General features: G+C 38.5%; 1 protein-coding gene and 1 non-coding gene across 2 annotated transcripts in view; both read left to right on the top strand.

Annotated features, from left to right (window-relative positions):
- The first annotated feature begins 1,385 nt into the window (after positions 1-1,385).
- TRNAG-GCC (transfer RNA glycine (anticodon GCC)) lies at positions 1,386-1,456 on the top strand. Its single transcript has one exon. It is a non-coding gene; the product is annotated as a tRNA-Gly (tRNA).
- An 87-nt stretch (positions 1,457-1,543) lies between these two features.
- The window catches only part of CRCP (CGRP receptor component), a 30,419-nt gene continuing 11,911 nt past the window's right edge, over positions 1,544-20,051 (top strand). The window contains exons 1-4 of the mRNA XM_068656125.1: positions 1,544-1,667; positions 5,013-5,049; positions 7,402-7,500; positions 10,779-10,873. Coding sequence (XP_068512226.1) covers positions 1,660-1,667; positions 5,013-5,049; positions 7,402-7,500; positions 10,779-10,873 — 239 coding nt within the window. The 5' untranslated portion in view covers positions 1,544-1,659. The remainder of the gene's footprint in view (positions 1,668-5,012; positions 5,050-7,401; positions 7,501-10,778; positions 10,874-20,051) is intronic.

Below are 20,051 nucleotides of genomic sequence, written 5' to 3'. Positions count from 1 at the left end.
ATCCCTTACATCCCATCCACTGAGTCAGACTGACAGCTTTCAGTTTGTGGCTTAAAGACCTTTCTCCTGGCTCTTTTGCCTAAAAACTCCATGAAAAGTGATTCCAGAATATAAATTAATTTCTGTCTGTACAACAATCTGTATGTGAAGGGGTTCACACATCTAATAAAACTTTTTTAGAGGTCTGCAGGTGAAAAGGCATGAAAAAAAAAAACTTTACAGAAGGCTTTTAAACTTTGTCCAGCACTTAGGTATCTGATCCTGATGGTTTCTGGATGTCTGAGGGCTGTTTGTTGCCCACTGTCTGGGCTCCTCAGATTGCTCCTGAAGCGTTGCAGTTTGCTCTTATCATTCAGAGCAGGATGAGGATTTTCAACACCCCAAAGACCCCAATTGAGAGTAGGCTTTCTTCTGGCTTGATTCCAGGGTGAAAATTGGCTGGTAGATTTTGTGGTAGTATCATACCAAGGAGGTTGTGGGCACAAGACGTCCAACCCATCCCGTTCCCTAGATTGCTCTTACAGCCCTGCTGCAAACAAGCAGGTGTATGGGACTCCTTGGCAAGTTAGTGCTGCTTTGCTTGTGTTTGGGTATGAACTTTAGCCTAAGAGATAATGGCAAAATAAATTAATCGGTCTTTCTCTGGCTCTCAGTCCCTGGTCCAGATAGAGTTTTTCTTGCAGTAGCCAATGGGATTTTCAGTTATTTGTGCCCAATGAAGTGTCTCTAGTTTCCTCAGGAATGAAAAGAGCTCTTTCAAAATTTAATAGCACATACATTAAATGGGAAAGGATCCCAGTGATGTTAGGAAGACACACGATGCTGATGAGCCTGATAAGATGCACGTGCAGGTGCTTTAACAAACAGCAGCAGTACTGTGCAGCTCCTGCAGCTTTCCAGGACTGTTTGCACATGGCCAGAGCTTTGATGTGCAGGGGCCCCAGCGCTGCTGCTCTCCTCTTGTCATCACTCTTAACGCTTTCGGATCCTCAGCAGGTTATCAGAATGTGTTTTGCCCCAATGACATTTTTTTGCACCAAGCTTTCTGTCGACAGTTTTTACTGTTCTGCAAGTGAAATCTGCTTTTCCTTCCAAAATACAAAGGATCTATATTATATATAGGGATTCTATATATCTATAATCTATATACCTGTTTTCTGTGGTATATTCTCATCCACCATATCATCCAGAGGGACTGACAGGTGCATCTATTTTAAACTTTCTGGATGCCGGAGAGGTCTTTTAGTGCTTCTTGAACACTCTGAAGAGCCCTTCTTTTTTCTCTACCCAGGGTGGACACAGGTATATGAACAATTTGGGGAGCAGCTCCATGCTCACAGTCTGTAGATACAAGTGAGGGGGCGGCGAACCACCCCTCATCACTTGCATTGGTGGTTCAGTGGTAGAATTCTCGCCTGCCACGCGGGAGGCCCGGGTTCGATTCCCGGCCAATGTAGATTCACTCTTTTTTTTTTTTTTTGCTGTGAGAGTTCAATTTTATTTATTTATTTACTTTTTTTTTTCCCTTCCTTCGGCTTTTCCGCTTCCTTCCCTCAGCCTAACGCCCGCACACCGTCTCCGGGCAGGCGCGGGGCCGGCTGTGGAAGGGGCCGGCCCCCGCTGAGGCGGCGGCTGCGCAGGCTGAGGGCCGCCGCCAAGATGGAGGTGTAAGGAACAAGGAATGGGAGGGGGGGGGGGGGCGCGGGCTGCTGCTGGCCCCTCAGCATCCCCTCAGCTTCTGTGGGGGCTCCTGGGCTGGGATGTGTGTGTGGGGCGGTGTATCTGCGTGGGTCTGCGCTGTGTGTGCTTGGGGACGTGTATCTGTATGGGATCGAGTGTGTCTGTGTGGGGGTGGGTGTCTGTGAGGCAGCGTGTAGGGTGTGTGTGTGTGTGCATAGGGCCTCCTGCACCCCTATGATAAGCAGTTTGCTTAGCCCTTCTGCTGAGAAACCGAGTTTATTTTTTGTTTGTTTGCTTTGCAAGTATCGCTGAAACCTCTGTTTAGGAAAACGACATCGTGGCTTAACTTTAATCCTGCTCTGAGTCCACATGTCCCCTGCCCTTCCTGTTTGGCGGGCCGTGTGTGCGCACAGCGCTTTCCTCCGCTCTCTTATTTCTAGTCAAGGAGAAGGGAAATACAAGTCCTATTCTACAGGTTGTGGGGGAGGATTGTTCTTGGAAATACCAGCTAATTGTAGGAGCAGCACGTGCTGGTGTGGAAGAAACATAAGGGGTACATAAATAAATACCTGGTGGCTGCAAAACCAGCCAGCCCCAGGCCCTGCGCCCTCAGCCCTGAGGTCACCACGTTACACAATGCCTTGTATGTTTTTATCTCGTTAGCACCACTTGGGCACCAAACAATAGGCTTTGACCTATGTGGAAGCTTTGGGACTCATTCTGGTGAGTTCTGTGAGCATTGTGTGGCCATATACATGCACGCCGTCCCATGGGGTGCGTGTCAGCATCCGCCAACACCAGCAGAGCTGGGGCCATCCCTACTGGACATAGAGGCTCTATTATTGTTTAATCTTACATATGTACAATTCAAAAGCAGATAACAAAGCAGGAACATTCATTGAAATGGCAGTTTGTATTGTGTTAGCTGTAACATGAGTGGTGACCAGCAGTGAAATGACCACTTCTTGCTGCTGCGTGCTGAAAAATGCTGCAAAACGTGTACGTGGCCTCAAGGTTGTTGTTGCATGTGTGAAAGATGGGATTTGCTCTCCTGAAAGAGATTCTTTTGGTACTGTTAGTAGTAAGTCTGTGATGCCACTTACACATCCTCTTTATATTTTTACCACCTTGAGTAATGTAATTTATTTTACTGGTGGTACCACTTCTAGTACCAAAAAAAATGACCATCAGGAGTAGAAGACCAGGGGTCTGAAGACCTGAGCTGTGGGTGGATGTCCCTTGCATCAAAATGGAACAACTTTGACCATGTTGCACTTGAGTTACTGCTGGAATTTAATCTTCCTACTCTTATACTTCCTGTGTGGTAGTCTTCTTAAAGGGAAGCTTTGCAACTAGAAAAACTTCTCTTATAATGCCAAAAGTATCTGTTAGTAGAGAAAAGAATCCTCTAAAAATGTTTGGGTTTAAATTTAAAATTTTAAAACACGAAGCATGAATGATGTCATACAGTAAGACACTTTCTGATGTTATAAATGAAAGACCTTTTCAATAATACTTTGTTTTCGACTAAAACTTGGACCAATGGCGCCTCTGTGAAAGATTCTAAAAACTGTTTATACGTTTGGTGTAAACATGACATTTCTTATTGTCATAACTAAGCATACCTTTTACTTAAAGAATGAATTTCAATGTATATTTTATCATTTTTTTATTTTTTTTTTCTGAGTGTAGAATTGATAGCTGACTCATGAGAGGACTGCATAAAAATTCCTACTCAAATTTCTACTCAAGTTCAGCAAAATTTTTGAAACTGGTCTTGTTTGCTTACTTTGTAATTCTGATATTTCAGCACAGCAAAAATTGTTGAAGTTTTAAGATCTAGACCGACTCATTTACTGTCCATTGTTAGAAGACAAAAATAAGCGTTTTCCTGAATGACAGTGGTTTAGAATTAAAAAGAAAGCAAGAAAGCAATTGTCTTAAATAATTTAACTTCAGACAGGTTTACCGGAGCTGCATTTTCATAGTAATGTATTTACTCTATATGATCCTCTCACTTTAACTATATAATTCCCTATATAATTCTTCTCTGGCATTATTATTTCTAACAAAGAATGTCCTTGATCCATAGGGATTTTTGTAGCAATAGTCTGAATGCAAAGATTCTGAAGAATTGCATTTACCTCACAACAAAAGCTATATAGTTTGTAAAACATGAATGAAAACTAATGCATGTATGAGCTCACTTGCTGAACTTTCACTCGAGTCAGCGAAATGGAAGTTGAAGTTCATCTCAGCGTATTTTAGAAAGTCGTTTTCATTTAAAAACAATGATAGAACCTGTGGAAGTTTGTGGATGCATTTAACTCATTTGAAAGGGATGAACGTGACAGTTCTATTTCAACAGTTGATGGTGCTTAACAATACGTTGTACCTTTTTTTTTTTTATATGCTGCTGCACAGACCTGAGAAAAGCCTTTTTTTCCTTTTGTATGGAAACTTGCTGTTGTTGTGGCTAGTGACTGCTCAGCAGAATGTATTGTTTGGAGAATGTATGGTGTTCTGCGTCAGGCTTTTCCCCCTTTTTTTTTTAATTTAGAAATATAAAATTACAATATCCAGTAGTAGTAGAGGCATGATTAATTTAAAAATGCATTTGACTTGCTTAATTGGGACAGAATGAGTGAAGAAGTGTTCAGATGGTGGACAATGGGAAGCTCTCAGCCTTGTCCTGCTAATAAAAGAGTAGCAACACAAAGATTCAAATAATAAATAAAGAAAAAAATAAGTTTTTGGATGTAGTCGTTTGTTTACTCAGTACAGTGTGTGTAATGGCACACCTGCATCTACACACACACATACAATATGTACATTGTACAAAAAAAGTAATTGTTTCCTTTTCCTTGATTAATAAATAAGTAGTGTGCATAATGTTAATGACTTTTTCTGTCAGTCCTCATTCAAATAAAACTGGAGGCCTTTTCATATAAGGAAGAAGGAAGGAGATTTGGGTTTAGTTGGTAAAATTGGGTGAATGAATAAAATAGTGTGGCTGAGTAAAAGAATTATGAAATGGAAGTGTGTTAAGATTCATGGGTCAAATTGTGCAAAATATGATGTACACCTACGTAATAATTACACCTGCGATATGGGAAAATAAATATTTTCCAGAGGAGGCAACAGCTTGGTAATTGTAGAATCCTCAAAATCAAATTATTGAATTTTTTTTTTTTTTTTGAAGAAATCAACTCCATGAAAATAGCATCTGTTTTTTTTTTTTTTTTTTTTGAGTCTTAATAACTCTGCAAAGAAGTTTCAAATTGTTTTATTTGGAACATAAATAATTGCTTTGTTTGTTTGTTTGTTTTTAGAAAAGATGCAAATGCTGCATTGCTGAGTAACTTTGAGGTAAGTTTATCTGCCTCCTGATTTTAAACAAACACTTTAATGTTGGAGGCAGCCTCTAGAACACTTTTGAAGCTTAAAATTGCCAGTGACAATCAACAAAACCAGTGTGTGATGTTTGTCCCCCTATTTTATTTGTTATTAAGAATTTTTTTAGAGGAAATCTGGAAATGTTTTCAGTAGTGGTGGATATCGTATCATTACTTGGTTGGTCCCAAATCAAATACAAACATGCTTTTCAAATAGATATGGGGCTGATCTTCGGTATATCAGTAACATTAAGTTCAGCCTTGCCATCTTTACACTGAATCCTCCTGTGTATGGTGGTTTGTTGTTTAGGATTTGGTTATCCCTATCTTTAAACAGTTCTGAACCTGGGCTGAATTCACTGATACTTTATACAGGAGTACAAAAAATAGCAAGTAATTCAGAGATTATTGCCAAATCATCTCTAATTCCTTCTTTTTTTTGTTTGCTGGCATTTTGGAATCTAGGTATTACTGCCTGCTGTGGTTCAGTAGCAGCACTGACCATGTTTTGTGCAATCTGTAGGTGTCCTAACAGGGTGGTGCAGCACAGGGAGAATTGCAGAATCAATTCTTTATGCTCTTCAGACAAAACTTTCTTCAGCTTAGTCTTTATGTTGGTGAATGTACCATATATGTTGGAAAAGAACAAAAGGAAGAGGGAAAATGAAGTTACTGATGAGTGCTTATTTCCCTTTGACAGCACAGTTGTCATGCATGCAGCTTTTCAGTTGTTTGCAGGAAGGGATTTGCAGTGTCTGCAGCTATATTGGGCATGGCTTTTTACTGCTCTTCAAAATACTGATTCCCCTAAAACTATGGACCTCTTTCTGTTTGCTCCTCTTTTCTTTGACTGGCATAGCTAACATTCTCTTTATCAAGGTAATATGTTGCACAGAAAGTGGTGTTTGAAAGGAGTATTCGAGACTGACGTGTTTTATGTTCTATGCCTGAATTTCTTTTGTGAGATTGGAGTTGTCATTTTATGTCTCGTTGTCACTGGTCATATTGTCTTCAAATATTTATTAAATGCAACTATTTATTAAATAGTTTCAGTTTTGAAATCCTTTTGAATCCTTTAAATCAAAGATTGACTACTTGTGGTTGATAGACAAGGTGTTCCTTTTTTCATGTTTACTTTCATACAAAGTAAATGTAGGGTTCGTAGTAATGTTCATGCTTCTCACAGTCTAGAAATGTTTGTATTGTCACTTCTGTGGATTTGAGCTTATAATTGGAACTGGAACTCGAATTAAGCTAGTTAAAAATGAGGGATGAAACAGTAAGAAGTCATCTGTTACTTTGCTGTGGGTATGCTCTGGATATACGGTAAAGCCCGAAGCAAAACATCTGAAGGAATTATAACTTGATGTGATTTAATATGGGAATAAAGGGGGTAATTGTGATGCTTTCTCAATATTTTCCTGCATATCTGGCTATGATAAATAAAGTAGTCGTGATGTTGGAGCAAATTTGACATAGCATGGTTGCAGAAATCAAAATGTTTTCCTTGCATTCAGACTTAGCTTCTGCATCTTACTCCTACACTTTTAATATTCACTGCATCATAAAAATGAAGACATTTTTATCACATCTTTTCCAGAGCATGTCTGGTTGTACTATAATTTTGTGATGAAATAGGGAGCTAATGTAATCTTTGCAGCTTAACATACCATAACACCATATTGGTCACTCTACCATGTATTATTATGAATAATTCCACTGGAATGTATAAAAGGGCCACTAATCTCATCTATAGTTCAAACCTTTATTTAGTGGGTTCTTGGCAGTGTGACAGTTTAGAGTTGTTTTTTTGTTTGTTTGTTTTTTCTTGCGGATAATATAAAATTGTATCTGTGAGACAGGGAACATATACGTTTAATATTGTAGGTACATCTGTCATAACAAATCTGGCAGGGCAACAAACTGGCAGGAGATTTTGCTTCAAGCATCACTTGTATTTAAATGGGAGCTCTGTGGCATTACAGCAGGGTATGACCCACCTCTGTTCAGGACATGATTTAAGATAAATAAATGGAATAGATTAATTCTGTCAACTGGGACAGAGTCCTTTGGGATGCCTGAGTAACATCTAAAAATTGATGAAAATCTGTTTAGAATATTCACTTTTTAAAAATTTATTTTCACAGATTTACACCTTTCTTTATTCACCTTTCTGTTGCCAAAATATTTTTCATTTTAAACTGCTGGTGTAGTCAGCAAAGAAGCAACACTTTTTTTTTTGGTTGACAGGATTCGTCTATGTTTTCCTGCTGTAATATTTTTAGGTAAAATAATCTCAAATGATTTAAAGCATTTTTTTCCCCAGGTGTTCCAGTTACTTACTGATCTTAAGCAGCAGCGCAAAGAGAGTGGAAAAAACAAGCAGAGCTCTGGTCAGCAGAATCTGAACACAATCATGTATGAAGTGAGTAGCACTGTAAAGTTCCTTTGCAAATTAGCACAAGCTGGACTGATTCACATCATTTGGTCATTTTGCATCAAGGTTACCTGTAATATTATTTTTTTTTTGTCAGTTTTCGTTATCTGTAGTCAGTTTATTCATGTTGCAGGATAACTGCACTATAAATTCAGAGCCACGCAGCTGGTTCTGTGTACAGATATTTCTGTCAGTAAAGTTTATAAACTCAGGTGTGGTAGGTATGACCATAGCTGGAATATTTCCAGCTTCAGTACCGGTTGCATTTTAGGTATCATGTGCACAAAGCAGAATGTGGGATTCTACTGGATCCACTCTAACTCTGTGGTAACTTCCAGCTGTCCCTGAACTGTATTCCCTTTCAGTGGGAACAGGTAATGTAGCAGGGCTGTCCTGTGTCTGGCACAGGTAATTCTGGCCTGAAACTAGCCAGCGGTGCCAGGGAGGAGCTTGAGTGTCTGCACAGTGCTTCCAAACATCTGCATCACCGGGCTTTTCTATTCTCTGGAGGCTCCAGCCTCCCTTCTTCCCAGATAGCAGAGCATTGCCTGTAGTGCTGTAATAAGAATTTTGGATTCAAAGATCTGCAAGTTTTCTTTAGCTGGTACGTGCTGGCTAACTGTTGCAGATCACAGGATTGAGGTAAGCAGTGCTCGCCGGAAGCATGAGAAGAAAATGACAAAAAGAATAAGAAAAAAAAAGTTTTTTTTTTTAATTTTTTTTAAGGTTCCACATTACAATTGGATTTGATGATCTTAGAGTTCTTTCCCAACCTAAATGATTCTATGATTCTTTATTCTATCTTTTTAAGATGCAGGGCAGAACTTGCTATTACTTGATGAACTGATGATGCCACCTGATTTTGTTTTCAATGAGGCACAGATCACGTATCTTCTTATTAAGAGAATTAAAGCAATACATTCAAAAAAAAAAAAAAATTGGTCAAAAAAGGCAGACGTAGATGACTGTAATCACAAAATTACTTGTACAAATATCAACATCAGTTGGATGCCAGAATGGTCATAAATGTTTGATCTGCTACTAGGAAGAACTATTACAATCCTATATAATCCAAACATTAACATTTTAAATATCTCAAAATAGCAACATCAAAACAGATATTTAGTATGACCTCTTGTGTCCATGTCAGAGAACTGCATGAGTAGCACCGTGATTGGCAGCTGGTTGAAAGCAGTTTGCCTCGCTTGCATGAATAATCCCATTGAGCAGTGAAACTACTCATGCGAATAAGATTTGGCCTAGGCTTTGTTTTTGTTTTAGTTCTGGCTTTGTTTGAAAAGGTGCAGAGTTTTAATTCCTAAGCATCAGATTCAACAAAAATAGTGGCTTACAAAAAGTCTCATTTAAATCTTCATGGAGACTAGCAGTCTCCTCTTTCAATCAGCTGAGGAAAAACCCTGTAAAATTTTTTTGAGTCACAATATACCTTAAAGCTTTAATTGCTTTGTCATATTGCTATATGTTAAATACCTAGGGAAACCTCATTAAGAATACCAGTGTTTCATATTTTATCAACTTTGTTAAGCAGAATAAATTATCTTGTGCTGTTGAAGTTTGTTTTCATTTACCCAGACTTTTAAAATGATAACCAATTTGAGCGGAATACAAAATACACTGGAAATACATTTGCATACATTATCTGACATAGTGGTCTTGTAAATCACTTTTTTTCCCAGTATCTGTTGTTTTTTGCTCTGTAAATAGTGATTTAACTTTTTTGGCTTCTCACTTTTTAAATATTTGCTTTCAACATTTTCTGAAAATAAGTGCAAAGACGAAAAGTCAAAGCATAACATATGGAATTATATCTTACTATTATTATAGGTAGTCTGTGCATATGTTATCCTACCACACGTCTTTTTGTATTTGTGATCCAGTTAGCTAGTTGCATTGTTAGCTGTAGAGATACTTTTAAGCTTTATGTATAGCTATGCAGTATCATCAGATAAAGATATTTTTTCCTTAATTCAAAACAGGCTTTGACAATACTCTTTCAAATCCTTCAGTTGCTGATGCGCACAGTGCAGACAATGCAAGGATTTCCTGGACCTTTCTTTTGTTTCTCATTATTTCCAACTCTTTATTTTGGGTTCTAATGCAAGCAACTTTTAGGAAGATTTCTAAGCTACTTCCTGTGAAAGATATTTGTTTGTGGGTGGGTGTTTTTTTTTTTCTAGTAGAAACTTACTGCCATTTTTTTATTTGGTCAAATCAAATTACATAAAGTATTATCTATCTGCTAGGTGTGTTGTTTTAAACAAAGAAAGCAGATCTATTGCAACAGTTATCCACGGTTGATAAGTTTCACCTGTAAAAAACCTGAACATTTCTAATATGACAGTATCTTGCAGATTTTTGTGACAACCCATAACCTGCTTCTATGAACTTTAAGAAAGCATTGCCAAATATGTGTATAAAGGATGAAAACAACCATAGATTGAAAAGGCTTTGCTAGTGCTGTGCAGCTTAAATGATTTTTTTTTATGTGTTGGCATTCTACCCCTGCCACTGACTTCATTAAAACTTGGAAGAAGGTAACGTGGTTTTAAAGATGAATAATATTCGTATTTTCTCAAGTTTTATTGTAAAAACATGCACCTGGTACATCTTTAAGCTTGCTATGAATCTGTAAATATTGGTTGGTTTTAAAAGGAAAAATAAATCTGAGTGATGCTGTTTAGTACAGCTGTAATTGTATCTTAATCACAGTCTTACCATCACCTGAGGGTATTTCATTCAAATCAAGAAAGCAAATGCGTTCTAGGAATTACTCCTTTCCTGTACTCTTCAACAGACAACTCTGGGCTTTGAACAGCCCAGGTAAATGACTGTCCAAAGCCACAGAGGGAACAGTCAAAGCTGTCATTCTAACTTGGTGTGTAATGAGCTAGTTGGGTCATGTCTTTGTGAAGTGAATTCACTGAGACTTTCTGAATAAGTACTAATTTAATTTCCATTACATAAAGTTATAGTTATATATTGCCTGTTCCTTACTCCCTCAGCAAATGTCAGTTTAGTGTTACTGAAGAAAGAAGTGTGAGTGATCTGTGTTGACTATGGCAGCGCCTCATACTTCTTTGAAAAAGTGGGAAAAAAAGAAAAGAAAGCTCTAAAACCTGAAATGACAGGCTGATTTTTTTTTTGAGCAGTACTGAGAAGACTGTTAAAAATTAGCTTGTTTCATAGTCACCATGGGAAGAAGGTAGTAACTGTGGAATAATTTATGTTTTTTTCCTATTCCTTAGACACTGAAGTACATATCAAAAACACCGTGTAGATACCAGAGTCCTGAAACCGTAAAAGAATTCCTCATAGCAATGAAAGGCCATAAGCTGACCAAGTAAGTAGAGACGTGCCTTTGAGCTGAAGTATAAACTAACGGTGATGTTAAAAGATCCTTACATACGCAGTGTGATAATCTGTCTAGTTTGGATTAAGGTATTCTAATTATTTTTTGTCATTTTTTAAGTATTCATCCAAACTTTCCCTTCACTGATCAATGACCGAATACATTCATATTTCCTTAAGCGTGCTTGTGTTTGTCCAAGCATAAAGTAAAAATCATAAAATGTTTTCTGAGAAAGAACCTGTAAGTTGTAAATGGGTTTCGAACACAATAACAGAAGGGGGGGAGGAGACAAAACCAACAACACAAAAACTAAACAAAGCTTCAGCTTATTATCACTCTTCTCATTTTTTATGAACTCACTTAAATAAAAATGCATCCATTACGAACAGGCAAAAAGGTGGCAGTTTTACAGGGAGGTAATAAATGAAATCTTGATATAAGTCTATGGGAAGTATGTTCTTCTGAAGCTAAGTTTTATCTGAATCTTTGAACTCCAACTGCTTCAGATCCTCTCTCGGGATTATACTAATTAGTGTTTAGCAAACTAAGATGTTCCATTTTGGGCTGCTTGCCCACTAGGATTGCTGAGATACACGTTTCAGTTACCTAAATACTGTGTAAATTGAGTGTTTTCTGCCCTAGTAAAGCTGAACATACATTTCATTATTCTTACTGTGGGAAGTCCTGCACAGAAAACGCAAGATTTCCTTCACAGGGATTCAGAGGGTATTTTTCCTCTTTGGCAGGGGTGTGAATGCGTGTTCACAGTGCTTGAAACACCTAATCCTCTCAAACATCTCTTCAGAGTGTAAGTGAAACCTGTTACAAATAATCAGGCCCAAACAAAACTTAATCAGAGAGCTACTTGCTTGAATAGTTTAATCAGTCATCTGATTTTTAAGGCAGAAATCAAAGACCTAGTTGCTTTTAAATGACTCGCTCTTCCCCATGAAGGAGTAGATTATGCTGTATAGACACTGACTGCATTTTTCTTCTCTGCTGGTACTTGTAAGGAGCTCATGCTCTGAGAAGGGGGCTTTAATGGTTTGGTTGTGTCACAAAAAGAAATGCAAGTTGAGAGCAGTGCTACAATGCAAGGGTTTATCCTGTCCAGAGCGTAGATGAATAGAAAGCAGATTCAGTCAGCTGTTTTGTTGACTTTTCAGTGCTCTCTCTCAACAAACCATTATACTCTCATTCAGTATATCAGCAGGTCTGATCACAGTATCACTCTCCCTGCTGATATGGGGAGGCCGATACTTGGAAGCTGTGTCATGAGTATTGTAACTTTGCCTGTAAGTGCTTTCTTTTGTTGAACAAAAGTTGCCAGGTCAGTATGTCACTGTCCAGTCCTCTTGTAGCTCATTCCATACAGCAGTATACTAATTTATGTACTAATTTATGAAATAACCTAATTATTTTCTGACACTGAAACGTTCAAGCATGGAGAAAATACTTGGTTTACTGTAAAGAGCTGATTGTATGGAAATGAGAGTAGCTTAAAATTGTCAACAAACTGTGTTTTAAGTACTTACCACATCCTTGATTTCCGGTACTGAAAAAGAGACCCATCATCTTGGAAGTGAAATAAACTTGTCCTGTATGTTTAGGACAGCACCAGAAGAATGGTGCAAATGGAACAAAAAGCCAGGAGGAGTTAAGAAGGCAGAATAGGATTTTTCAGAAGTAGCTGAATGAGTTATGAATAAAAGCCTCGTAAATGTTGGTTTTGTTCTAATATACATTTCTCTCTGATAGAATATTACTGGGACCTCAGGGTTAACTCATACAACAAGGTGGGGGAGCTCTGTTACCATGTCAGATACCTTGACTGCATCTGATCGCCTCATTTCCCCATTTGATTTATGATATCTCTTGAGAGTGAGGTACTACATGGCATTGGGTCATAATACACAGAATTCCAGCTACAGAATCTCGCATGGTCTCCCTTATGGCCTAGCTGTTAGATTGAATAGCACTGCTGCAAAGGTTGAAATAGTTACAAGTTTTAAATGAGCTTTTTGACTCTATTTTTCTTCTTTCCATGGATGTCAGGAAGTGCCCTTGGTTTTAGGTGTCATCCTCTCAGTCCTTTTTCTCTGAATCAGAGTCTGTAAGGTATGCAGAAGAAGTATTTTCCTTCTGCATAATGGCAGAAGGATGAGAGCAAAGAGCAAACCAATAGTTTGTTACAGATTTATGGCTTATCAGAACTCAGATTGTACCGTGGTTTCTTGAGCAACCTTTACAGTTTTACTTCCAGTTAATATCTGTCATCTGGCAAAGAACTTGCCAGCACTATGTTTGTCACGTACTTTACAAAATAAGAAACAGAATTTAGTGTGATCTTGGCACCTTTTGTTTCTTCTAATCTTTTCCATTCATACACTTCAAGCTGTAAGTATCAAAGCCCATCTGGCAGCCACTTCTCACCAAAACACAGAAAGCATATGGTACACAATTACTCTATAATGCACTCAATTTATGTAAAATGGCCTAAAATATTAATGCCTACAAGGAAATCTTGAGCTACTCTTTGGTTCATAACCAAGACTGTTTCAGCACCGCTCTGCTGTTAAGTAAATGAAAAGCTCAAGGCTTTAATCAGTTCCATTCTCTGGAACAGAGGTAGAATTTGTATAAAAGGCTTCACTTGAGATTTCGTTCCAGTTAGCTGGTGGAGAGCTTTCTTCCCCTTCAAGAGGAAAGAATCTGCAATATTTGCTCTTCAAGACCTTGCTTACATCATCTCCCTATAATGACTTTTCCTCCCACAAAAAGTAATGAACTCCAGAGTCTGTCTTTGCTTCTTCCTTTCTGGGTAAGGCGATGAAAGAGATGTGCTCTCCCTTAATCTCTTAGGTGCTCTCATGCTGTCTTTTATAGTAACAGTTTCCTCAAGGCAGCTGATTTGATTCAAGCTATGTTAGTGCCCATCTCTGGTAAGGGGACAGCAGCATTTTCTGTTTTCTTCTTGCAAGAGGAATGGACATCACTGGTCAGGAATAGCCCATCATCTTAGACTGTTACCTTTGCCATTCAAATTCCTTACGACTCTGCATCTCATCGAGGAGGAAACAATTAAGCAGTGTGGTTTTGCTGTTAATTAGGCTCAGCAACTCGTTTTCTAATATAAGGAATTGGAAAATTGCTGATGGATATGGGGCTTTTAATATAGGGAGCGTTTGCAACTGTGTCTAAAATCATGTTGGAGGAAGGTGGTGAGCTGACTTGCCCTGCTCAATTTGTTATTGCAGCTCTCCAGCACCAGGTTGTGCTCGTGTATCGGGTAATTTCTGGGTGGTGGAGAAAGACCAGACACTGTCCAGAGAAGCAACAAGCTGTGGATTGGTGCACATTCACTGAAAGAACAGACCTTTTGTTTAAGTGAATTCTCATTTTTTCCTGCCCTCCTCCTACAGACCTGCAATGCATAATGCCTTCTGATCAGCCTACACATGGTGTCCTTGGGGGTTCTGGGCACAGTTACAGAGGTGATAGTGTTGATAGTTCTGCAGATCCTATAAAATCACCTGAAAAGTCTTATTTCTGTTAATTTTAATATTTGCTACTCAAAATACCAGATTAACAGATCAGTTTATCTGTTCTGCTGACAGCCATCTACTTAGGATGTTTTTTTTCTCAACAGTACAATAGGCAGAAAAAAAAAATCAGTTTTCCTTAAAAACAAAAAGGCAAATTTCAAATTTTAAAAATAAATATGTAAGACGACTTACACCTTTTGGATAGCTGCCTTGCTAAATGGAGCAATTTCTGAGATATCTAAATGTGTATTTGGCTGATGTAGTCGGTAAAGTATGGCAAAGCATGGGAGTTTTGCTTGTCATCAGTTAGTTTGGTGAAATTGAAACTGTAGAACTGAGGGATTTTTTTTTAAATGAAGAACTCTGAACTGACATCATAGTGAATTTTATATTACCTTGTTAAGGCCTCAAGCTTTGGCTACTGCTTCAGTACAGTAAGCCATGTTGTACTTGGAAATAGAGTGTGCCACTAGCAGCTAATTTTCCAGTTTTAGTCTCTGGAATGGTTTCATATTTTTAAGGTAGTGTGAATGCCATCACATGAAAAGAATGTTTATTAAACTTGTGCTCTGTAATTGCAGTTAAATGCAAATTGGCTCCTCTTCTTGTACTTCTTCCTGTTACAGATAACCTGCCTTGGATCTAATTTGGGATTAATCACATTTCACTGCATATTTAAATTTTAAAAATGGGGCATAAGCATTGCCCTTTTTGTCTTGAACTCAACACTTTCAAGGAAATATTGAGCTGAAAATCAGTAGTACTTCTGGAAAGTATTTTCCCTTGTTACTGCCAAAATCTACAACAAAGATAAACCTTGAGGATAGTAAAGACCGAATGATTTCCACTGTAATTTTTGTCTCCTCTAGAGCTTTCAAAGTGAATATTCAACACCAAAGACAGGGTGGTGTTAGATTAATAATAGCATCATCTAATAGTCTTGAAAAAGATGACTATTTCCCACTGAATCTACGTATTTCAAATTAATCCTATTTAGCATTTTTTGTGTTAAGATACAGTGATCAGCTCTTATGGTTCATCCTGGACGACTGTACCAGCATTCACGTTCAGTGGTAACCCCTGTGTAGGGAACAGAGCCGGGTATGTTTCTGCTGACCATGCACAAACTGGGGCTGTGACTGCGCAGACCACAGCTCAGGACTGCTCATCAATAGGCCAAATCCCATGGTGTTGATTCAGACCAGATTTTACAAGAGTTGTCTTGGTTAACACAAGACCATAGGATTTGCCTTATGGGTCTGATGTTTTCAGTTAGTAATAAAATACACTGTTAACGTACACTGCTGTTATTTTATAATTTTCCCAGCAACTGAAAAGCATACGCTCTTTGGATAAATCTGCCTTTGTGGTTACAGATGTTTTAGTGTGTTTTTTTTAGCTCTGTGTGCTGTATCTTGGCACTAACACTGTTCTCTTCTTAGCTATGGCTATAGATGTTACTAGAAACTTACTTTTTGTTCCTAGGTGATCAAAGTATACGTGCGTTTATATTTATGTACAGTTTAGGAGTTCAGTAGATAGAAATGGGCAATGCAACGACATATAATACAAGATTTTGGCTAAAATATAAATGCTAGAAATATTTGTCTCGCTGCTGGTAGAAGATGGTAGATTCTGTCTTAATTTGTGTGACAGTATCTAACATTTTTATTGTTTTTTAGAAATTGAGTTTAATATACGCTGTATCAATGTGCTGTCCATTCTGTCTACCCAAAATACACAAGGTGATCTTGAACACAGGACTGGTTTTTGTCTTATGGGAGAACTTTTTTTGGCCTTGAGTATGTAGTAATCGTACACCCTCACCTCCTACACTCTCCCCTCAAACGAGGACCTCAGAGTCATTTTCTTCTCCTGTAACTCTGGGCACTTTTGCCTCCGGCAGCCTGAGCTTCGTATGTCCCAAAGCCCACTCGGTTTCATTTAGCCCCCAGCTGGAAATGCTGATCTTGGCACTAGTTTAGTCTCAGCTACTGCTGGATGTGGTCGAGAAGCAGGGAGGCACTGCTGAGCCTAACAGCAGTGATCCCCATTTGGGGATTTCTCACTAGGCAGATCCTGTAAGAATCTGCACACAGACAATTAACTCTGATCTTGGTTTTATGTGAGAAAATGAGTTTCACCCATCACTCATCTTTGGTATGTATTCATCTCTTGAAGAGCTTTCATGTTCCCACCAGTGTTACTAAAATCCAGACAGTCCAGAGAAGATACAAAGACGTGCATTCTGGAGGAAACATAATGGAAATATTTTTCACCGTCTGCTTAGATGAAAGAGTTATCCTCTTTATTTAATGAACATGAGTGTAAATATGCTTGCTGTAGAAGGTGTACAAGCAGATTCATCAGAGTTGGGAAAAGTTCCTTGCATTTTCTAGGTGTAACGAAGCATGAGCTAAATTCAGGCTTATTACGTCTGTGCCTGTGCAAAATCGTGCAGTCAGCACTGATACTGATGCATGTGCAGGCTTGCAACATTTGCTTTCCTTTAAGCTTATTTCTGGTAGAAAAAGACCTAATTTATGTGCGTACTGTCAGGAAACCCCTGGTGCACAGAGACTCGGATTGCAACAGTCTATTTTTGATAGCAGTGTCAGGAAAAAAATCAGTGCAGGGAGTACTGAGCTTCGACTCCTGTTGCATGCAGTGATTCCCTGCTTGCTGCTCACATTGGGGGCTGAGGATTCCAGTCTTCTGGAGAAACACTGAACTGCAGGGGTATTTGTGTGTGTGTGTGCTGCAAAGGTATGCCCTGAGTACCCTTCTAGTCACTCTTTATTATTGTAGGGAAGGTCAGAAATTACATGCAGGAAGAAGAGCTAGGACCAGAGCTTCTCAGATCTCATACTTGGAGTGAATTTCTTTTTACAGTCAATTATCTCTTTTGCCACCTTCACATATTTTGTCAGAATAAAACAACTTACATCTTTGTTATCAGAATGATACTTGGGTTGATAAGCAAATAACTACCTGGCTAGGTACCAGTTTTCAGATGTTGGTTACAGAATAGTTGGTCATTTCTGTGTCATCACAGTGAATCTCTATGTACATAAACCAAATGCATTGCTTAAATCTTAACTGTATAGTGTTAACATGACTAAAAATTGTTATTTTTTGGTGTTAATTGGTGTTCATAATTTCAAAAACCCTTCAACCCCTACTCAAGCACCTTCAGATAAAAGACGTCATTTATTTAGCTGCCTTTTCTTTTTTAATGCCCTGCTGCTAATTCCTTTTTGATGTTCTGAGTCATTTTTCCAGCAGGGAGCTTTGCAGATCAAAACCAGGCACGAAATATTTCAGATAACACACTTTAATGACTTACTTGCAGATAATCTCTTGTTCTTCTGTATGCATTTTGCAAACTGGAAATATTCTGAATGATACCATCTTCGCTAAAATAATACTCTTGAGATCAGTTTGTCCTGACTGTATAACTTCTACCTGTTCCCTAATAATTTATAATAGTGTTAGTGGCTTATAAGCAGATAAGCCTTTGAGAGGTGACCTTTTTTTACTCTCTGCTTGTATTTCTTGTCTTCAGGAAACACGAACAGTTTCACTAATTAATTGCTTTTATTTCTGTTGTTGCCTGCTTTGCCAGGAATCTTTCTGTAACAAACAAGACGGAGCTCTACCTGTTTTAAAATAGCTCTGGATAAGTAAGATTTGCATTCTTTAGCGCAGGCATAGTATGACTGCGGAGTTTTGATCCTGATTATTGGGCTCCGAAACTTTGTCGGCAACAAATTTCAAAGGTATCGCTCTGAAAAAAAGAAAAGTGAAGAAGTGTATCTCCAAGTCAAATAACTTTTTTTGTTATTTTCTTTTTGTCTGAGGATTTGGAGTAGGTTTGAGATTGCATTGGGGTGTGTCACGCAGCAAAAGCAAAGAAAGACTTGTTTAAAAAGGCTCTGATCTCAGGAGCCGTATGTGAGTGTACGGTGCAGTGAGAAACTTGTATAAAGTATGAATTCATTAAACAGTGAGCATAAAAGTCTATTTTTGTAAGTAGGGCTTTAGGAGGAGCGGAAGTGTTTTACAAATAGCTATCCTCATAGTTCTCCTGTGACAGCTGTAAATGTTATCTGTTCTAGATGTCTCGAACTGAGGCACAGACTTGTGTTTGGCCAGGGACCGTAAAGCAAACAGCATCAAAAGCCAGGACCAGAACACCAGCTTCTGTGTCTCCGTCAAGTGTTCCAGGCACCGAAACAAGCAGTTTCCTAGCTCTCGAGGAAAAAGCACTAAACTTTTCCTATACTTAGTCAGATGAATTAGGTTCTTTTCATGCTGAAGATGTAATTAATATTCTTTACCTACTTTTGTTAAGACTTCTGCTTTTATGTGTGATGATGTTTTTTGCTACAATTTTCTGCAGGTAGGGTTTGTGTGTTTTTTTTCCCATTGATTCCTTAAATGACCTGCTCTCAATTTCAACTCTGGAATAAGGTTTATTCTTACTTCTGTCAATGTTAGGGTTTTATTTCATCCTTTCCTTGCTTATAACAGTAGCAAATGGCAGCAGCTATTAATACTTCGGTTTTGACAGTAAGGCAGCCAACACAGCGGTGTTCTCAGCTCAGTATTAAAGTCAGCCATGCTGTTAATAGTCTCTTGTTGTAAACATCAAGCTGCTAAATAAATAGATACAAGTGATTAGCATGGGAAAACAAAGGCAGCACACTGACTGCTTCCCACCAATGGAAGCATATTTGGCTTTCATCCTTGATTCTCCCAAACCGAATCAATATCTCTGGGTAACTAGGCTAATTCTGATTCTTTTGTGTTGTCTGTAAAATCCCAGCCTTCAGAGTTCAGGACCAAACCCCGTGCTGCCAATGGGTTTGTTAATAGGATACTGAAGAGAATGTAAACAATTATTCTGCAGGAGAAAAGAGAGAATGTAGTCACTGCAGGAGGAATTGCCCTTAAAACACTGATTTATAACGTAGCTGCCACAAAGGACCTTCTTCCCAGCATCACCTTATATTTCTGCTGTGTGGGTGTACTGTTCATGAGTGAAAGGACAGATCCTTCTCGGGGCACTACAAAGTCCCAAGGAGGAGGGAGCAGTCCTGACCAGGGTCCATGGCCACACAGCCCTTTTCTCCATTATTTAATGGAGCCTTCAAAGGATACAGCAATGCCTACTATGATGATTTATTTTTTTAGGACTTTGGTTTTGTCACCAAGAGGCTGGGTCTCTTGTTGAAAAACAGCAATCAAGGTATCGTCTCTTCAGAGCTATTTTCTGTTCTCAAGGGCTCTAAACACACACCACAAAACCCTTTGATACAATTAAGTCCATTGTTTGGTATCAGCAGAGCAGTTGTCTGCACTGTGCCATGGTCTCCCATAGTCCCATCACCAAGTCACTTGCAATCGTGGACATTTTAGGTAAAAATAGGCCCATTAGCTCATCTGGTCTTTGGTAGTACATGATTTTTCCTTCAGGTCACTCTGGGAACGTCAGCCAGGAAATTTTTATTCTAGTGCTGCTCGTTCTGTGTGTTGGCTAGGTAAATGAAGGGTCTTATTCTGTTTGGGTGTCAGCTGACAGCCTTGAGAAGTATTAAATTTGGTGTATTAAATACTAGATT

Source organism: Anas acuta, chromosome 19 (genome assembly GCF_963932015.1).
Source record: "Anas acuta chromosome 19, bAnaAcu1.1, whole genome shotgun sequence".
Classification (NCBI taxonomy): domain Eukaryota; kingdom Metazoa; phylum Chordata; class Aves; order Anseriformes; family Anatidae; genus Anas; species Anas acuta.
The sequence above is the reverse complement of the archived record's forward strand: the minus strand, read 5'-3'. Positions and strand labels throughout refer to the sequence as shown.